Here is a 19,090-nt window from a genome sequence, read left to right on the forward strand (position 1 = left end):
CACAGCCCAGTCAAACTAATGTCAAAGTTAAACCTACACAATTACCCCTCAGAACCCCTTTACTGTTCTGAGGCAAAAACTAAATTTGTACATGACAGACATTTTGTCCAAAGTGTCATCGCTACACATGACACAAAGCCCCCACCCCAAAGCACCTTGTCCCCATGTTGATGAGGACAAGGGCCTCTTCTCGACAACCCTGGCCGTTGGTTGTCGGGGTCTGCGGGCGGGGGGGCTTATCGGAATCAGGGAGCCCCCTTTAATAAGGGGGCCCCCAGATACCGGCCCCCCACCCTATGTGAATGAGTATGGGGTACGATGTACCCCTACCCATTCACCTGGTGAAAAAAGTGTAAATAAAAAAACACAAGTTTTTAAAATAATTTATTAGACATCTCCGGTTTGTCTTCTTCCGTCTTGGGGGGGTCTTCTCGCCGAACTCCTCTGCTAACTTCTGCTCTTTTGCTAGCTCTTTTACTAGAGGAGGAGCCCTGCTTTCTTCTTTGTCGTTGCCACCGCCGCCTGGGGGTCTTCTGCCGACTTCGGGGGTCTTGTCCCGCTCTTCGGTTCTTCTTGCCAGGCCTCTGCTATCTTCTTATACCTCTTTTACTAGCGTTGGCCCGGTCTACTGCCACCACCGCCGCCTTCTTCTCTTCTTCTCTTCTCTTATTCTTCCTTCTGATGTTGATACGACGCTCTCTCTGGCCACAATGGCAGGAAAGCGTTGTGCGGAGACTTATATAGGGACAGGGGGCGGGGTCACCAGGTGATGTCACATGGTGACCCCGCCCCTTATGATGTCACAGTCCCCAAGGATGCTGGGACCGTGACATCATAAGGGGTGGGGTCACCATGTGACATCACCCAGTGGCACCACCCCTCATCCCTATATAAGTCACCGCACAACACGTCCCTGCCATTGCGGCCAGAGAGAGCATTGTGGCAACATCGAAAGGAAGAAGAAGAGAAGAAGGCAGCGGCGGTAGCGGCAGAAGATCAGGCCAACCCTAGTAAAAGAGCTATAAGAAGATAGTGGAGACCCAGCAAGAAGAACTGAAGAACGAGACAAGACCCCGGAAGTCAGAAGAATACCTCTGGATGGCGGCGGCGACAATAAAGAAGAAAGCCGGGCTCCTCCACTAGTAAAATAGCTAGCAAAAGAGCAGAAGATAGGGGAGGAGTCCGGCGAGAAGACCCCCCAAGACGGAAGAAGACCCCCGGAGCTGTCTAATAAATTATTTTAAAAACTTGTGCTGTGTTTTTTTATTTACACTTTTTTCATTAAAGGGGGCTCCCGGATTCTGATAAGCCCCCCGCTTGCAGACCCCGACAACCAACGGCCAGGGTTGTCGGGAAGAGGCCCTTGTCCTCATCAACATGGGGACAAGGTGCCTTGGGGTGGGGGGGCCGCAGGGCCCCCCCCTTCCCCAAAGCACCCCCTATGTTGAGGGCACACGGCCTGGTACGGCTCGGTGGGGGGGGGGCGCTCACTCGTTCCCATCCCCTTTCCTGACCAGCCAGGCTGCGTGCTCGGATAAGGGTCTGCTATGGACTTTGGGGGGACCCCCACACTGTTTTTTCAGCGTAGGGGTTCCCCTTTAAATCCATACCAGGTGACGGGGCCAGTGAGGTGTCAATATCGCCGATGGAGGCGGCGACATTGACTTCCTTCGCTAGTCCCGTCTACCTGGAGTCACGTTCAAAATGAACGGACTTTACTCCATGTGTGGGCAAGTCCGTTCATTTCAAAAGTCTGGCGGACTAGCACACAGACGGGCAGATTGAGTAAATTTTGAGTCAAAACTTTTTGTAAGTCCACCGGACTTTTGGAAAGAAAAAGACTGGCAGAGCCCACACAAGGACAGATTTTCCGGCGGACCAGAGTCTGAAGAGACTGAAAATAGTCTGATCGGGTGTATGCAGCATTAGTTGCTTAAAGGCGAAGTACAGCCAAAGCTGTGTTCTTTACTCCTATGACCTATTTTCTGCAGACAGTGGAGCTGGTCCAGCCTGGGGAAAGATCACAACTCCATGGTCGGGATCCACCTGGGAACCTAAACCAAAACCTGCTAACCGTTCCCTTCCCCTGCATAGCACAGCACTCCAGTGAGCATGGGAGGGGTGGTGGGATCAGAGCAGAGAGCCGGTGACTGACAGTAACCAGCTCTCTGCTCATGGAGAACTGAGCAATCAGCAGCATTTGATCGCTCAGTTCTCGGGTCTTAGAGCCGACCGATGCTGCATCCACCTAAGTACTGTATGTATTATTAGAAAAAAAAATCTTTTTTTAATCTGAAGCTGCCCTGTGCTGTTACATGGCAGTTGGATACCCAACTGGCATAGTGTCATAAATGTACCCTTATGCCTTACAGAACAGCAAATTCCCTTCATCTTTTAACTTTGTGTATATTTTTTTAATTTTAGATATGGTGGGGAAGGGTAGATCCTCTGTCAAGTTATTTTTATGCATGTGTCCCTGCTGGGAGAATTCACTACTCTATTCGTACAGAAGACCATTGTCACCAACAAGGGAGCAGAGGGAAGTCCAAAATGTTAGGGTTGTCTCCAATCAGGGAACTTGTTTTGGGCACAACTGTTTATAAAGGGAAATGTCCTTTACTTTCCATCTTTAGGACAGGAAGCAAAGGGACATTTTGGTACATAGACACCAAAAAACATACTAGCACATTTTTTTCCCCTCCCTAATATCCTTCTCTAAAAAGGTTTGGGCTATGCATACACTGTAAGGGAAATCAATAACGACAGAACATAGGGGCTGCCATGACAAACTCCTCTGAAAATGCTTTTGTTCAGATCCTCTGAAAATGTTTTTGCTTGGATGTTATGTTGCTCCATTGGTTTCAAAATTGTGAGGCATTTGCATATTACAAGTATATAGGTGAATACTAATAAACATGACTTTAAGTCGCCCCAGGCCAGGCGACTTTTGCCGTGGTCAATCAGAGAATGAGCTCTCAAGGGGGAACTCTACACCAAATAAAATAAAAAACGGCATGGGTTCCCCCTCCGAGAGCATACCATACCCTTAGGTCTGGTATGGATTTTAAGGGGAACCCCCTATGCTGAAAAAATGGCATGGGGGTTCCCCCCAGATCCATTCCAGACCTTATCCGAGCACGCTACCTGGCCGCCAGGAAAGGGGGTGGGGACGAGCGAGCGCCCCCCACCTCCCGAGCTATACCAGGCCACGTGTCCTCAAGATGGGGGGTGCCTTGTGGAAGGCGGGGCCACGCCCCCCCCCCCCACCCCAAAGCACCTTGTCCCCATTTTGATGAGCATGGAGTTCCCCCTTGAGAGCTCATTCTCTGATTGGCCACGGCAAAAGTCGCCTGGCCTGGGGAGACTTAAAGTTGCGTCGTAAGTCGCCCCAAGACGTGTCCAAGTTGCCTCTAAAAGTCGTGTTGAAAGTCATGTTGCCCCTGTGTGAATGGACCCTGAGTCCGTAGGGTTCAATATTGAGTTGGCCCACCTTTTGTAGCTATAACAGCTTCAACTCCTCTGGGAAGGCCATCCACAAGGTTTAGGAGTGTGTCTATGGGAATGTTTGACCATTCTTCCAGAAGAGCATTTGTGAGGTCAGGCGCTGATGTTGGACAAGAAGGCCTGGCTCGCAGTCTCTACACGAATTCATCCCAAAGGTGTTCTATCCAGTTGATGACTCTGTGCATGTCAGGCAAGTTCCTCCAACCCAAACTCGCTCATCCATGTCTTTATAGACCTTGCTTTGTGCACTGGTCCAAATCATTTGGTGGAGGAAGGATTATGGTGTGGGGTTGTTTTTTGGGGGTTGGGCTTGGCCCCTTAGTTCCAGTGAAGGGTGACTCTTAAGGCATCAGCATACCAAGACATTTTGGCCAATTTTATGCTCCCAACATTGTGGAAACAGTTAGGGGATGGCCCCTTCCTGTGCCTTCCTGTGCCAACATGACTGTGCACCAATGCACAAAGCAAGGTCCATAAAGAAATAATTTACATTATAACCGTAACTAAAACATATACAAGTGTAACACTCTAAAAAATAAAAATTCCAAAGTGCTATAATGTTTTGAACCTCCCAATTAAAAAGTTGTTGCACCTGAAGGTAATTTGTATTGCAATTATCTGTAGAGGGATTTCTGCCATTCCTGCTAAGACAGCACTGATGGGCACTGATAGGCAGCACTGATGGGCACTAATAGGCTGAACTGATTGGCAGGACTGATTGGCAGCATTGATGGGCACTAATTGGTAGCACTGATGTACACTAATAGGTGGCACTGATAGGTAGCACGGATTGGCACTGATAGGTGGCATTGATGGGCAGCACTGATGGGCACTGATTGTCAGCACTGATTGGCACTGATAGGCGGCACTGATGGGCTCTGATTGGTAGTACTTATGGGCACTGATGGGCTCTGATTCGCAGCACTGATGGGCACTGATAGACAGCAATGATTGGAAGCACTGATGGGCACTGATGGGCACTGATAGGCTGCACTGATGGGCACTAACTGGCAGCATTGATTGGCACTGATAGGCAGCACTGATGGGCACTAATTGTCAGCACTGATTGGCACTGATAGGCAGCACTGATGGCCACTGATATGCAGCACTGATGGGCAATTATATATGCAGCAATGATTGGCACTGATTGGCAGCACTGATGGGCAACACTTATGGGCACTGATATGCAGCACTGATAGGCAGCATTGGTTGGCACTGATTGACAACATTGGTTGGCACTGATAGGCAGCACTGACTGGCACTGGTTGGCACTGATAGGCAGCATTGGTTGGCACTGATAAGCAGCACTGGCACTAATAATCATCACTGGTTGGCACTGATAGGCAGCACTGGTTTGCACTGATAGGCAGCACTGGTTAGCACTGGTTGGCACTGATAGGCAGAATTGGTTGGCACTGATAAGCAGCACTGGCACAGATAGGCAGTACTGAGATCAGGAGAATTGCCAGAGCTGTTCAGTGTATGAAACTGTCAGATAATGACACCGCATGCAGGGAGAGAGACCAGCTGTTAAACGTCAGCGGTGATGTCGGTGGTGGGCAGGACTGCACATTTACCAAACACCAGCCAATAGGATGGGTCTGGGTGGGCCGCTACATTTCTCTGGCTCCACCCCCTCTCCTAATCATTGGCTGGTGTTGGTGCTTGGTCCCTCCCACCCCTGACACCGCAGCTGAGTTGTGATGACCAAGCACTATAAACACCAGCCAATGTTTGAGCTGCTTCAGAGAGGGGGCGGGCCACATAAATGTAGAATTCCACCTAGACCCCATCCCATTGGCTAGTGTTTGATAGCCGTTCAGTCCCGCCCACCCCGACATCACCACTGACTTTGACAGCTGGTCTCTCTCCCTGCATGCAGTATCATTATCTGACAGTTTCATACACTGAACAGCTCTGGCAATTCTCACGATCTGCTGCCTGTGAAAACTGGGCCAGACACTCTCTTATGTTGCGTACACACGATCAAACAATCGGATGGAAAAGTCCGGCAAAATCAAGTCCGCCGGACATTCCCCCCGTGTTTAGCCTCCGGCGGACTTTTTTTACCCGAAAGTACGCCGGACCTAGAAAGTAGTTTTGCACTCCAATCTTCCTGCTGGACTCGCATTTCGGCGGACAATCCGGCCGTGCGTATGCCAGTCTGCCGTACTTTTGAAATGAATGGACTTTTCCCGCCCGGAGAAAAGTCCGCTCATTTTGAGCACGTCTCCAGGTAGGCGGGGCCCACGAAAGATGTGTCGCTGGCCCCGCCACCTGGTATGGACTTAAAGAGGAACCCCCAACGCTGAAAAAATTGGCGTGGGGGCCCCCCCCAGGTCCACATCAGACCCTTTCTCCGAGCACGCTACCCGGCTGGCCAGGAAAGGGGGGGGGACGAGCGAGCCCCCCCCTCCTGAGCCGTACCAGGCCGTGTGCCCTCAACTTGGGGGGGCGCCTTGGGGAAGGGGGGCCGCGCGGCCCCCCCACCCCAAAGCACCTTGTCCCCATGTTGATGAGGACAAGGGCCTCTTCCCGACAACCCTGGCCGTTGGTTGTCGGGGTCTGCAGGCGGGGGGCTTATCGGAATCCGGGAGCCCCCTTTAATAAGGGGGCCCCCGGATCCCGGCCCCCCACCCTATGTGAATGAGTATGGTGAATGAGTATGGGGTACAATGTACCCCTACCCTTTCACCTGTAAATAAAAGTTAAAAAAAACACAACACACAAGGGTTAAAATAGTTTATTGCACAGCTCCGGGGGTCTTCTGTCTTCAGGGGTCTTCTCGCCGGACTTCTCCGCTATCTTCTGCTAGCTCTTTTACTAGCGGAGGAGCCCGGCATTCTTCTTCACCGCTGCCCTCTTCTTCCGACTTCGGGGGTCTTGTCCTCCTCTTCGGTTCTTCTTGCCGGGCCACCGCGCCTTCTTCTAGCTCTTTTACAGGCGGTGGCCTGGTCTTCTGTCACCGCCGTCGCCGCCGTCGTTGTCGCCGTCTTCTGTTCTTCTCTTCTTCTCTTCAGATGTTGCCTCGTCGCTCTCTCCGCTCACAATGACGGGGACCGGGCGCGCAGCGACTTATATAGGGACATCACCGGATGATGTCCCCGCCCAGTATGATGTCACAGTCCCAGAGGATAATATCTATGGACAAGAAAAACATATGCTACCTATGCTACAAAAACCTCCCAACCCTCTGGGTTAATCCCAAGCCTGTGCAACAATGCTAACCATTCCCGCTATACCTCATAATAGGAAGACCATGTAGCCGTACTCACTGAGTGTTGAATCCACCTTGCTGTAAAACCAAAGCAATGCTCCACAGCCAGTCAGACAGGAAACCCAGCGTTGCTCCACGTCCGGTGCTAAACTCTCGGAACCTGTCCCACTGAAATTGAGACAACGCATCAGCCAAGGTGTTTTCGACCCCAGGAAGATGTACAGCATAAATGGAAGCATTCAATTGCAAACAGCGCAGAACCAGATGATGGAGCAGCCAAACCACTGGCTGAGACACGTTAACAACCTGGACAACATCAAGGTTATCACAGTTGAAGCACACCTTAGATTGCGCAAGGAGTCGCCCCAAAGTTCCATCGCCAACACGATCGGAAAACGTTCAAAGGGTAACAGATTCTTTAAGAACTCAGCCTCCCCCCATGAGGCCAAGGCGCAGCACTCCATTTACTATGAAAGAAAGCCCCATAACCCTTAGAACCCGTTGCGTCTGTAAACAGCTCCAAATCGAAATTGAACTATTCAAGGAAGCCAGGCCACACCAGTAAGTCATCTCTGTGTTCCCTGGTCAAACGCACAAAATGAGTGGGCACTTTAACACTGGCCGTCGACGCTGACAGCCGGCGACAAAAAACCCTGCCCATAGGCATTATGCAGCAAGCGAAATTTAACTTATCCAACAATGACTGCAACTGGCGTAGCTGAATCTTGTGCTTACCAATGATTACGCGAACCTTAGACTTAAGGGCTTCGAGCTTATCCGCAGGCAAGCAGCATTCCATAATCTGCGAATCCACAATGCCCAGAAAAGTAATGGATGATGTGCGGTCCTCCATTTTTTCAGCAGCCAACAGGAACCCAAAGCGAGTGGCAATATAGTGCAACATTCCCAACAGAACGGAACAAATGTTGGAAGCCGATGGACCCACACACAAGAAGTCATCCAAGTAATGAATGACAGAGTTGAGCTCGGAGACATCCCGTACCACCCATTCTAAAAAAGAGCTGAAGGTTTCAAAGCACAGGAGATCAAGCAGCCCATAGGAAGGCAACAATCAACTTAGTACGCCCCATTCCAAGTACAGCCCAGGAAGTGAAAGCTGTCTGGATGGACCAGCAGCAGACGGAAAGCAGATTCAATATAATGGCACACCCAGGGTACCGCCGCATCGAAAGAGGTGTAGCTCACAGGACACTCCTCAGGTGCGATAGCATCATTGACCGAACCCCCTTTTGGAAAGGAAAGGTGGTAAATCAACCGAAACTGGTGCGGCTCTTTCTTGGGAACTACTCCCAGAAGAGAGACCACAAAGTCCTGCAGTGGAACCGTAGTAAAAGGGCCACCCATCCGGCCCACGGTAACCTCCTTCAGTGGTTTTTCAGTAACCCCTGATGGCTGCAAGTTCCTCGCTATGGGCAGGAGGAGGAAGGGGAACACAGTATTCGAAAACCGAAAGAAAACCCTTCCTCCAACAAAGCCGAAGTGTGCTAGTCGGGATACCTACTGAGGAAAGTAAGCATCCTTTCCACTCTCACCGGTGTAATCCCTCTTACCTGCAAACTCTCAAGCATGTCCCTAACCTCTTTTGAAGCACTTTGACAGCACGGAACATACGTTCTTGAAACGATAGGCTGAACCGAACTTACAGACCCCTTCATTGTATTGCCAGGAGAAGCCCCATCGTTTCTCGGTCTGTTGTCCTAAGGCAGAGGTACCTGGTTGGGTTTCATCCATGATGTTCTTATGGTCCCAGCGCAGTGATGATCTGATGGCCATCCATTGTCAAACTGCTCATCATAGTGTAGCCAAGCAGCTTCGTCATAAATCCTGTGGGCCTCGCTGATGGCTTCTAGGTAAACGAACAGCGCAGAACAATGCGCCAGGGTCTTTTCTCCAATGACACTTGCCAGAATTACAAAAGCCTGCAGTTAGCAAAAGTACATGGAATCAGCCGATAGCCGCATTTTTCCTCATCCTCCTTCTTGCTCTCCTCCAGCTTCAGTCTATCCAGATTGAATTTTTCCAGTGGCAGTAACGTGAAGATCTCCACATACTCACCCTTGCAAATAGATGACAAGTCTCTAAGAGAAACCCATGCCCCCCGGTATCTGAAACAGCATCCGCTGACTGCTTAGTGGGAGTCCCATTGCCATCTGCCTCCACCAACCAACCCGTCACAGGGCCCCCCACCCCGCTACCTTGACCTAGCAAATCCTGCAACAAAGAACAAATAGATAAAGAAGAGACACACTCACGGGCTGCCCAGGACTGGGCCCAACAGCCACCATGCCGGAATCCCTCGGTGCCGGATGTCCCTGGTCCCCGTCCACCTCCAACCCGGACAGTTCTCCTTCTGACCTGGCTTCACTCACCGCTGGCCACACGATCACCGATTGCCTGGTTCCCAAGGGTCTCTGTTGCTGGTCCCTCCTGCTTCTCCTGCCTGGAACATCAGACCCTCTCACCTACCTCCTGGATGGACTACTGCCATGCCCCTGGCATGGGGGTCTGCTGTATGGCCTCCACCGCCATTCCTCTCAGCTCAGGGCTCCTCAAATTCTGCCCCTCAGGCACTGCAGGACAGCTGGCCGCTTCCTAAAGCTGGCTGGCATCCATATTCTGCACTGTCCCTCGCCGAGCCGCCTGCTTGCCCTGGTTTGCAGCTGTAGCAGCGGCTGTGTGCTACAGACACCAGCGATGTGCCAGAGGGGAGAAGCCATGTGAGGCACTCATCTCCCTTCACGCTGAGCTCCATCCACAGGGCAGATTCCTCCCAGCCTCTCTCCCTGCCAAAGCTATAGCACTCTGGTCTGAGGGAGCCGGATGGTCACTGTCAAGTCTCCAGAAGTGACGCTGAGCTCCAAGGGAGGGGTCAGGACTGAAGCAATCCAGCAGCCGCGACTGCTGAGCATGTGGGAGCCCCTGCCCCCCACGACTGCTGCTGTGTCTTGCTCCACCACCAATGTAGCCACCTGAGCTTGCAGCCAGTCTGTGCCCCAGGAGGATGCCACAGCTGCGAGATAAATCGTTCTAAGTCTGCCATCTATCATGCAGGGGAAAAACATGGAGCAGGACAGGTCCCAAGCTGCTTCTTCTCCTTTTGCTCCCGACTGGCCCTCTCACTGATCACCCCTCCCCCTAAACTTCCCAGGCCACCTCCCAGCCCCTAGCCTTAAAGAGCTACTAGTCCTATTATTTTCTTGACTGTCCTACTGTCCACCCCTGTCATGCTGTCCCTCCACTCATTCTTCTTTCTTTTACTTTTTGCTCCAGGACTCCCTTACTTTTCGTATGCCTTTACTAAGAATTTGAAAAGAACATCAATATAGTGCATGTGTCTCCAAACTTTCTAAGCAAAGAATTTTTTTACTGTCCTTAAGGCTTTAGGTTGGCTGGACTATGGCCAGTGTAGGTAGGAAATGCCCCAGTATCGGTGCCCCATCATTGGTTTCAATGGGAAAAATAGTGCCCCATAATTGATATCAATGAGAATAGTACGCCATTGACATTGTCAGTCGGGGGAATTGTGCTCCATCATTGGTGTCAGTTGGTGGAATAGTGTTCCAAGGGCCAGATGAAGGCAAACAAAGGGCCACATTCAGGCAACTGGGCTGCAGTTTAGAGACCACTGTATAGTGGATACAGTTAACAAATGTTCCCTCTTTAACCACTTTCAGACCGGACCATTTTGCTGGTCAATGACCAGAGGTCTTTTTACAATTTGGCACTGCGCTGCTTTAACTGGTAATTGCGCGGTCATGCAATGTTGTACCCAAACAAAATTTGCGTCCTTTTCTTCCCACAAATAGAGCTTTCTTTTGATGGTATTTGATTGCCTCTGCGATTTTTATTTTTTGCGATATAAACGTAAAAAGACCGCAAATTTTGAAAAAAAATGATATTTTCTACTTTTTGTTATTAGAAAAATCCAATAAACTCAATTTTAGTCATACATTTAGGCCAAAATGTATTCAGCCACATGTCTTTGGTAAAAAAAAAGTCAATAACTGTATATTTATTGGTTTGCGCAAAAGTTGTCACATCTACAAACTAAGGTACGTTTTCTGGAATTTACGCAGCTTTTAGTTTACGACTGCCTATCTCATTTCTTGAGGTGCTAAAATGGCAGGGCAGTACAAACCCCCCCCAAATGACCCCATTTTGGAAAGTAGACCCCCTAAGGAAATTGATAAGTGGCATGTTGAGCCCATTGAATATTTTATTTTTTTGCCTCAAGCGATTGAATAATGACAAAAAAAAATGTATTTTTATTTTTTTACACAAAGTTGTCACTAAATGATATATTGCTCACACATGCTATGGGCATATGTGAAATGACACCCCAAAATAAATTCTGCTGCTTCTCCTGAGTACGGGCATACCACATATGTGGTACTTTTTGGGAGCCTAGCCGCGTACGGGGCCCCGAAAACCAAGCACCGCCTTCAGGCTTTCTAAGGGCGTAAATTTTTGATTTCACTTCTCACTACCTATTACAGTTTTGAAGGCCATAAAATGCCAAGATGGCACAAAACCCCCACAAATGACCCCATTTTAGAAAGTAGACACCCCAAGCTATTTGCTGAGAGGCATGTTGAGTCCATGGAATATTTTATATTTTGCCACAAGTTGCGGGAAAATTACAAACTTTTTTTTTTTTTTTTTTTACACAAAGTTGTCACTAAATGATATATTGCTCACACATGCTATGGGCATATGTGAAATGACACCCCAAAATAAATTCTGCTGCTTCTCCTGAGTACGGGGATACCACATATGTGGGACTTTTTGGGAGCCTAGCCGCGTACGGGGCCCCGAAAACCAAGCACCGGCATCAGGCTTTCTAAGGGCGTAAATTTTTGATTTCACTTCTCACTACCTATTACAGTTTTGAAGGCCATAAAATGCCAAGATGGCACAAAACCCCCACAAATGACCCCATTTTAGAAAGTAGACACCCCAAGCTATTTGCTGAGAGGCATGTTGAGTCCATGGAATATTTTATATTTTGCCACAAGTTGCGGGAAAATTACAAACTTTTTTATTTTATTTTATTTTTTCACAAAGTTGTCACTAAATGATATATTGCTCACGCATGCCATGGGCATATGTGAAATGACACCCCAAAATAAATTCTGCTGCTTCTCCTGAGTACGGGGATACCACATATGTGGGACTTTTTGGGAGCCTAGCCACGTACGGGGCCCCGAAAACCAAGCACCGCCTTCAGGCTTTCTAAGGGCGTTACAGTTTTGAAGGCCATAAAATGCCAAGATGGCACAACCCCCCCCAAATGACCCCATTTTGGAAAGTAGACACCCCTAAATTTAGGGGTACACTAGTGAGACTAGGTAATAAATGGCGGGTGCCCTGAAACTATAAAAAAATAACTAACCAACCAGCGTGACCTGTAACAGTTATATGGTGATCACTGGTGAAAGGGTTAACTAGGGGGCAATCAGGGGGCTTTATGCGGTAGTATATGGGGGTCCCTGGCGCTATAAAAAGCTGCGGCGAACCTAAATACCTACCTGCCTAACTAGCGTCACCTGTGACACTAATACAGCGATCAGAAAAACGATCGCTTATTAGGCTGGGTTCACACTGGAGCGATGCAGGAACGCCACGAATCTGCGGTGGGTTCCCGCATCGCATGCCTCCCGGCGGCAGTTCACACTGCCCTATGTGAACTGCTGGGAGTGTCAGTGAATTGTTAATGACACCCCCAGATCAGTTCGCATATCGCAGTGCGATCTGCAAACTCGGATCGCATGGTGTGAACACCCATGTGATCCGATTCTGCTGCGGACCAAAAAAAGGGTCCCGTGCGAATTTGCGGCGGGTGCGGCGGGTGCGACGCAAATTCAGCCATACTATCTGTATGGCTGAACTCGAATCACACAGAGATCGGATGTGATTTGCACTGCAGTGCGGTGCGAATCACATCCGTTCTCATAAACCGCTGCAATGTGAACCCAGCCTTAGTGACACTGGCGACGGGGGGTGATCACGGGGTTAAACCTTTATTGGGGGGGTTAGGGGGGTACCTTAGAACTAAAGGGGGCTAACCCTAACTGCCCTAACAGTTATTACAGTCACAAATGACACCCGCCGGGTGATCAGGGGGTTAAACCTTTATTAGGTAATAAATGGCGGGTGCCCTGAAACTATAAAAAAATAACTAACCAACCAGCGTCACCTGTAACACTTATATGGTGATCACTGGTGAAAGGGTTAACTAGGGGGCAATCAGGGGGCTTTATGCGGTAGTATATGGGGGTCCCTGGCGCTATAAAAAGCTGCGGCGAACCTAAATACCTACCTGCCTAACTAGCGTCACCTGTGACACTAATACAGCGATCAGAAAAATGATCGCTTATTAGGCTGGGTTCACACTGGAGCGATGCAGGAACGCCACGAATCCGCGGCGGGTTCCCGCATCGCATGCCTCCCGGCGGCAGTTCACACTGCCCTATGCGAACTGCTGGGAGTGTCAGTGAAATGTTAATGACACCCCCAGATCAGTTCGCATATCGCAGTGCGATCTGCAAACTCGGATCGCATGGTGTGAACACCCATGCGATCCGATTCTGCTGCGGACCAAAAAAAGGGTCCCGTGCGAATTTGCGGCGGGTGCGGCGGGTGCGGCAAATGGCTGAACTCGAATCGCACAGAGATCGGATGTGATTTGCACTGCAGTGCGGTGCGAATCACATCCGTTCTCATAAACCGCCGCAATGTGAACCCAGCCTTAGTGACACTGGCGACGGGGTGTGATCACGGGGTTAAACCTTTATTGGGGGGGTTAGGGGGGTACATTAGAACTAAAGGGGGCTAACCCTAACTGCCCTAACAGTTATTACAGTCACAAATGACACCAATGCAAAAAAAAAAAAAAATGCAATTGGTGTCACTGTGACTGGGGGGGCAGGGGTAATTGGGGGGTGATCGGGGGGTAAAGGGGGGGGGGTGTGAGTGTGCCTGGCATGTTCTACTGTGAAGTGTCGTGTTGGTGCAACTCACCGATCCTCTCTCCTCGGTGCCAGAACGAAAAATACCGACACGGAGGAGAGATTACATCACTTCCTCTCCTGTGTTTACATTACAGGAGAGGAAGTGATGCAATGCTTCACTCCCATCCGTCAGGAGCGATCGCGAGGGGGTGGCCATGAATGAATGGCCGCCCCCTCATCCCGGATCGCTCCTGCACGGATACCGACCGCCGCTGGCACCGGGGGGGGGCCCGATCGGGCCCCCCACCCGCGGGAAGGCAGGGACGTACAGGTAAGCCCATATGCCTGCCCGTGCCATTCTGTCGACGTACATCGTCGTGCGGCGGTCGGCAAGTGGTTAAAGCGGGAGTCCCGCAAATTATTATTTTTTTTTTAAGTCAGCAGCTACAAATACTGCAGCTGCTGACTTTTAAAATAAGGACACTCACCTGTGCCAGGGTCCAGCGATGCCGTCCCTCGGTCCTCGGATGCTGCTGCCGCCATCTTCGGTCAGTAATCGGGAAATGAAGCCTTGCGGCTTCACTTTCCGGTTCCCTACTGTGCATCGCAATTCAAATCGTCCCTTCTGTCTCGGGGACCTGTGTGTGTCCCAGCAGACAGTGCAGCAGGCCAGGAAGAGGCATAAACTCCCATGGGAGTCTATGCCTGGAAGTGGGTACAAATAACTACTGTCTTGGACATGTATCTGCACCCCCCTCCCCCCTGAAAGGTGCCAAATTTGACACAGAGGGGGGGAGGGTTCCAAAAAGCGGAGGTTCAATTTTTGTGTGAACCTCCGCTTTAATATTACCCTCCTGCAACTTGCTTACAGCTACTGATGAATGTCGCTAAATAGAAATAAGGTCAAATAGCATATGAAAGTTAATAGAAATCTAAGCTGAACCCAATGCCAATCAGCTGCTACGAATGCAAATAAAATATTGAGATGTATAGAAATGGAGGCAAAAACAGGAACAGGCAAAAAGCTAATTCTCCTGTGTATAAACTTTTGCTTATTGACCTACAACAGTTAAACAATACAGTGTCTCAAAGTACCCCAAATAATTCTTATATAAATGAGAATATCTGTTTTCTGTCAAGCACTGGCACATTAATTGCCCTTATTATAACCACAGCTACTCATTCTCAGCTGTCCTTTTGCAGCAGTACTAGAGGTTTCCTACACATATCAGCTTTATGCCCTCCTGGCTCCCTCTCTGCTCTCATCCACAGTATAGCACTCCCCTCACATATTCTTCTTAGCAATGTTCTCTGCTCCCCCAGTGCAGACATAGAGATAATACACACGTGTAGACCGCATTCAAGCAGACAACATGCTCATTCGGTCACAGCCCGCAGCAAGTAAGGACCAGGAAAATGTGATGGTTGGTTGGTGCACAAGTGCAGTTAAACCTACTGGTGCTTTTTTCACCATTATGTTTCCCTTTAAAGGCACTTAAAATTGATGGCAGTAATTTAAAGTTTGAATGAGAAGTTTAGTACAATTAAAAAAACAATTTGGTAAGTAAAAATAACATTTATTTATACAGCTGCGTATAATAAACCTTAAAGAGGAATGGTTAAGGAGGGGCAGGCCATCCAAGATGAGCAATGTATTCTCCCCTAGGTCTTGTTGTGTTTTCAGGGCTTGCATGATTGCCCAGGGGACAGTGACCTGTGCACCTGACTCATGTGGGGCATCTCTGTGAACTGTAGTTCCAACGGTAGCTCTGTGTATAGTGTGCTCACCTCCACTCAGGCAAAACTGGGTTGCTAAAACAGTCCTAGGTGTCACCTATAGCTTAGAGCTGCCACAGGTGAGACCTCTCAGCTGTTAACACATAAAGTTTATATATAGAATTTACACTTGACATGAGATTTTATTATGCTGTATCCTAACACCCGCTCAGTGTTGTTGGATAGGATTTCTTCTTGTCTTGGAATTCAAATAGAATTATAATGACTTATGGTCATAGAGGTCATCAAAAGCCTCTTCTACCTTAATAATGTAAAATAATTAGGATTTGCATTCTTACTACATAAACAATGTCATATTCTAAGTAGTATGAAAAAGCTAGCTATTGTTTACAATGACCTATGTTTTAGCATTGAGTTGATTTTGAAGAGCATTCCACTATAAACCATATATTTCATTCATATCATATTCAAATATTGTATATTTTATCATATGAGGCCACGATTCCTCTTAGAAATGTATACATCTGACAGCGAATCTCACAATATATTGTTTCTGTGCACATGCTCCGTTACAGTTTAAAAAAATAGTACATAATAATAGTAATAGTATAAATAGTAATTATTTCAGTAAAATAATTTTACTAAAGAGGATGGTAGTGCCCTTGTTTAAATGCTTACTGAGTGACAAAGTCCCACATTTTAAGATAGATCTTAAAGGGAATTATGATACTTTTGGTTCTCAGCCACCTATGGTCATTATACTACCACTGCTTAAATATATTTCAGTATCTCTGTAAGTAGAGTTTGTCTCTCATATCACTATTTCTCATTTTCCACAGACAGTAACTTTCTGCTGGCCAATGCCCAAGTCCAACATGGCTACCCTATTGTCTACTGCTCAGATGGCTTCTGTGATCTCACAGGTTTTGGCCGCACCGAGGTCATGCAGAAGAATTGCAAGTGCCGTTTCCTGTATGGGGTGGAGACCAGTGAGACCGTCTTGCAAGGCATTGAGAGAGCACTGGAGGAGAAGCAGGAATACCAGGCTGAGGTGTGCTTCTACAAGAAAGATGGTGAGTCCATACACATAACCCTTACTTCTAGGTGCCATATGGACATCTTTTTATTTCCCTGATTTCAATGCTTGTTAAATCTCAAATACCAGCTTATTAAAACTGACAAAGATTTGTATAGCTCATGTCTCTCTTTTTCCATGACAGGAGATCTCTTCTGGTGCCTGTTGGACATTGTGCCCATCAAAAATGAGAAAGGGGAGGTAGTGCTGTTTCTTTTCTCGTTTAAAGACACCACTGAGTACAGGATGAGAGCCCATCATACTGATAAGAAAGATGGTGAGTACAGAAGCTGCTAGACCATGAACTTGTATAATGAGGAAACTGAAAGGCAACGTGCGAAAACATGCTAGTTTATCCATAACATCCAGATCACCATGCCATTGTTAAAGTTTTTTTGTTAAAGTGTTATTAAACTTTCCTTGTTAAAAAAAAAACATATATTGCAAAAGACCTCAGAACGTACCATGGTTTCTGTGTGCCTTTCTTTTGAAACTTGTCATTGCTTGGCATTCTGTCTTTTTTTTTTTTTTTAAACGCTCTCTCTTCTCGCCATCCTTTAATGCACACTCTTGGCAGGGAATACAGATGATACAGGCAGTTATGTGACCAATGTGAGATGTACACAGTACACACAAGGGAATAGAGGCTGACCAGGGCAACTCAGAGCCAAAAGTGATGTCCCTATTTCTGGGGTAAGTATTAGATGGTCCATATTGAGTAATTAATGTCGTAAGGAACGTAGTATGTCATCCACATTTAGCAATTTTATTGTGAAGGATGGCCACAAGTTTCTCATTAACAAGGTACCATGCCATTTTTTGCTTAACCTGTGAAACTTTAGGAGTATTTCACTACCAGGCTTTTGCCAGTGTTTGCCTAGCAGCAGTAAAATGTAGGTCAGGAGCTTAAATTGATCATTAGTGGAATCAGAGGGTTGGAGGTGCAGAAGGACCTCCTATAGATTTATAAGGGAGCTTTTTCATTGAACAGTATAAGCTAGTTGATTACCCCTAGTCCAACATCTTTTGAATCTGGGGCAATCCCACCCAACATGTGAGAGTGGTCCACAACTCCCAAAGTATAGGTTTGAGGCACCCTTGACAGATTTAGCCAGTCTATGAGACACCATGTGTCATCAGAGTAATATCTTGTTGGCTTTGTTAAACAATAATTTCAGAGAGCCATGCAAAGTTGTGCATAATATTTGTGAGATATGAGGGTGCGGGGTATATGAAGTAACATTTGAGAAAGGAACCATAGATCAAAAAGATTCTGCCTTTGGCTAAGAGTCATTGAAACCAATATTTCAAAGGGATGAGGATCTTGGGGGGATTCTGTATGTTTTAGAATTTGTATGTGATGATAGCATTTCTGAAGTGGAAGCATTGTTCATAATATATTGTACCTAGGAAAAACTAAAAAGGTCTTGCATAGTAATTAAGTTTTACACCCTTAGGAGACAAGCTATAATCTAACAAATAAACCTACAGGGTTCCTCATACAGCAGTAGAAAACAGGACTTATGACTTGTCGCAAGGTGCATGTGTTAGATATTCAAACCATACAGCAAAATACATATCAACACCAGTCCGTAGTATAATATTGTAATTTAATATTTAATTCAGTGTGTAATTCTCCTTTAAACATCAGTCCAAAGTAATATTAAACTTGTCTGTCATCACAGTGCTCCAAATTGTAAAGAACCATGCTCCACCGTTGTGTCCCACCACCTGTCTCTTACCTCAAAAATATGATCTACACTTAGGTAAGGTCACCATGTGTATTCCCAGTGAAACTGGGGTCAGTGTGTTGCAGCAATCCACCTGAAGGCTCAAGAGCTTGGTCACCATCCACCCAGGACCCAGCCTGCTCAGCAGAAAAGAAGCAATGCAAAATTCCTAATGGTGTAATATTCCCGCATTGTAAAACGTTATTAATAAAATAATAAAACATCCACTCACAAAGAAGGTGCACTGAAACCCAGTGCACTAGATAAAGTGTCCTTTTAAAAGTGTCCAAACATTGCCACCTTAAGGATAAACATCAAGGGGAGAGACACCTGTAAAATGGCCAACCTCTGACTTCTGGTGACGTGTTTCTTCACATGGTGCAGTGACTTCCCAAGGAGTGGATATTCTTTTATTTATAAAGTTTTATAATGTACGAATACTACACCATGAGGAGTACTTAATTTATTCTTTTCTACTGAGTGGGCTGGATGCTCGGTGGATAGTGACCAAGCTCTTGAGCCTTCACGTGGTTTGCTGCAACACACTGACCCCAGTTTTAACTGGGAATGTGCGTGGTGACCTTACCTGTGTGTTGGTTATATTTTTGAGGTAAGAGGCAGCAAAGACAGGTGGTGGGACCCAGTGGTCGAGAGCGTTTCTTTACCATTTGGAGCATTGTGATGGACAGATACGTTTAATATTACTTTATCAAGGATTGGTGTTGATATATATTTTGATGTATGGTTTGCTACACTATAGATTGAATATATTTCTATGGTATTCATTATGATATTTCAGTTTTTTTCATTTTGTATTGATTCATCAGAATTGTTATGAGTTTGTGTAGTTCAGGAG

General features: G+C 47.4%; 1 protein-coding gene across 1 annotated transcript in view; it reads left to right on the plus strand.

The window, feature by feature from the left end:
• Positions 1 to 19,090, plus strand: part of KCNH4 (potassium voltage-gated channel subfamily H member 4) — a 591,120-nt gene that overhangs the window by 288,168 nt on the left and 283,862 nt on the right. Inside the window, exons 2-3 of the mRNA XM_077459579.1 lie at positions 16,269 to 16,502; positions 16,650 to 16,781. Of these exons, the coding sequence (XP_077315705.1) occupies positions 16,269 to 16,502; positions 16,650 to 16,781 (366 nt within the window). The remainder of the gene's footprint in view (positions 1 to 16,268; positions 16,503 to 16,649; positions 16,782 to 19,090) is intronic.

Source organism: Lithobates pipiens, unplaced genomic scaffold (assembly GCF_037356315.1).
Source record: "Lithobates pipiens isolate NorthernLeopardFrog02 unplaced genomic scaffold, aLitPip1_a1.2 Scaffold_28, whole genome shotgun sequence".
Lineage (NCBI taxonomy): Eukaryota > Metazoa > Chordata > Amphibia > Anura > Ranidae > Lithobates > Lithobates pipiens.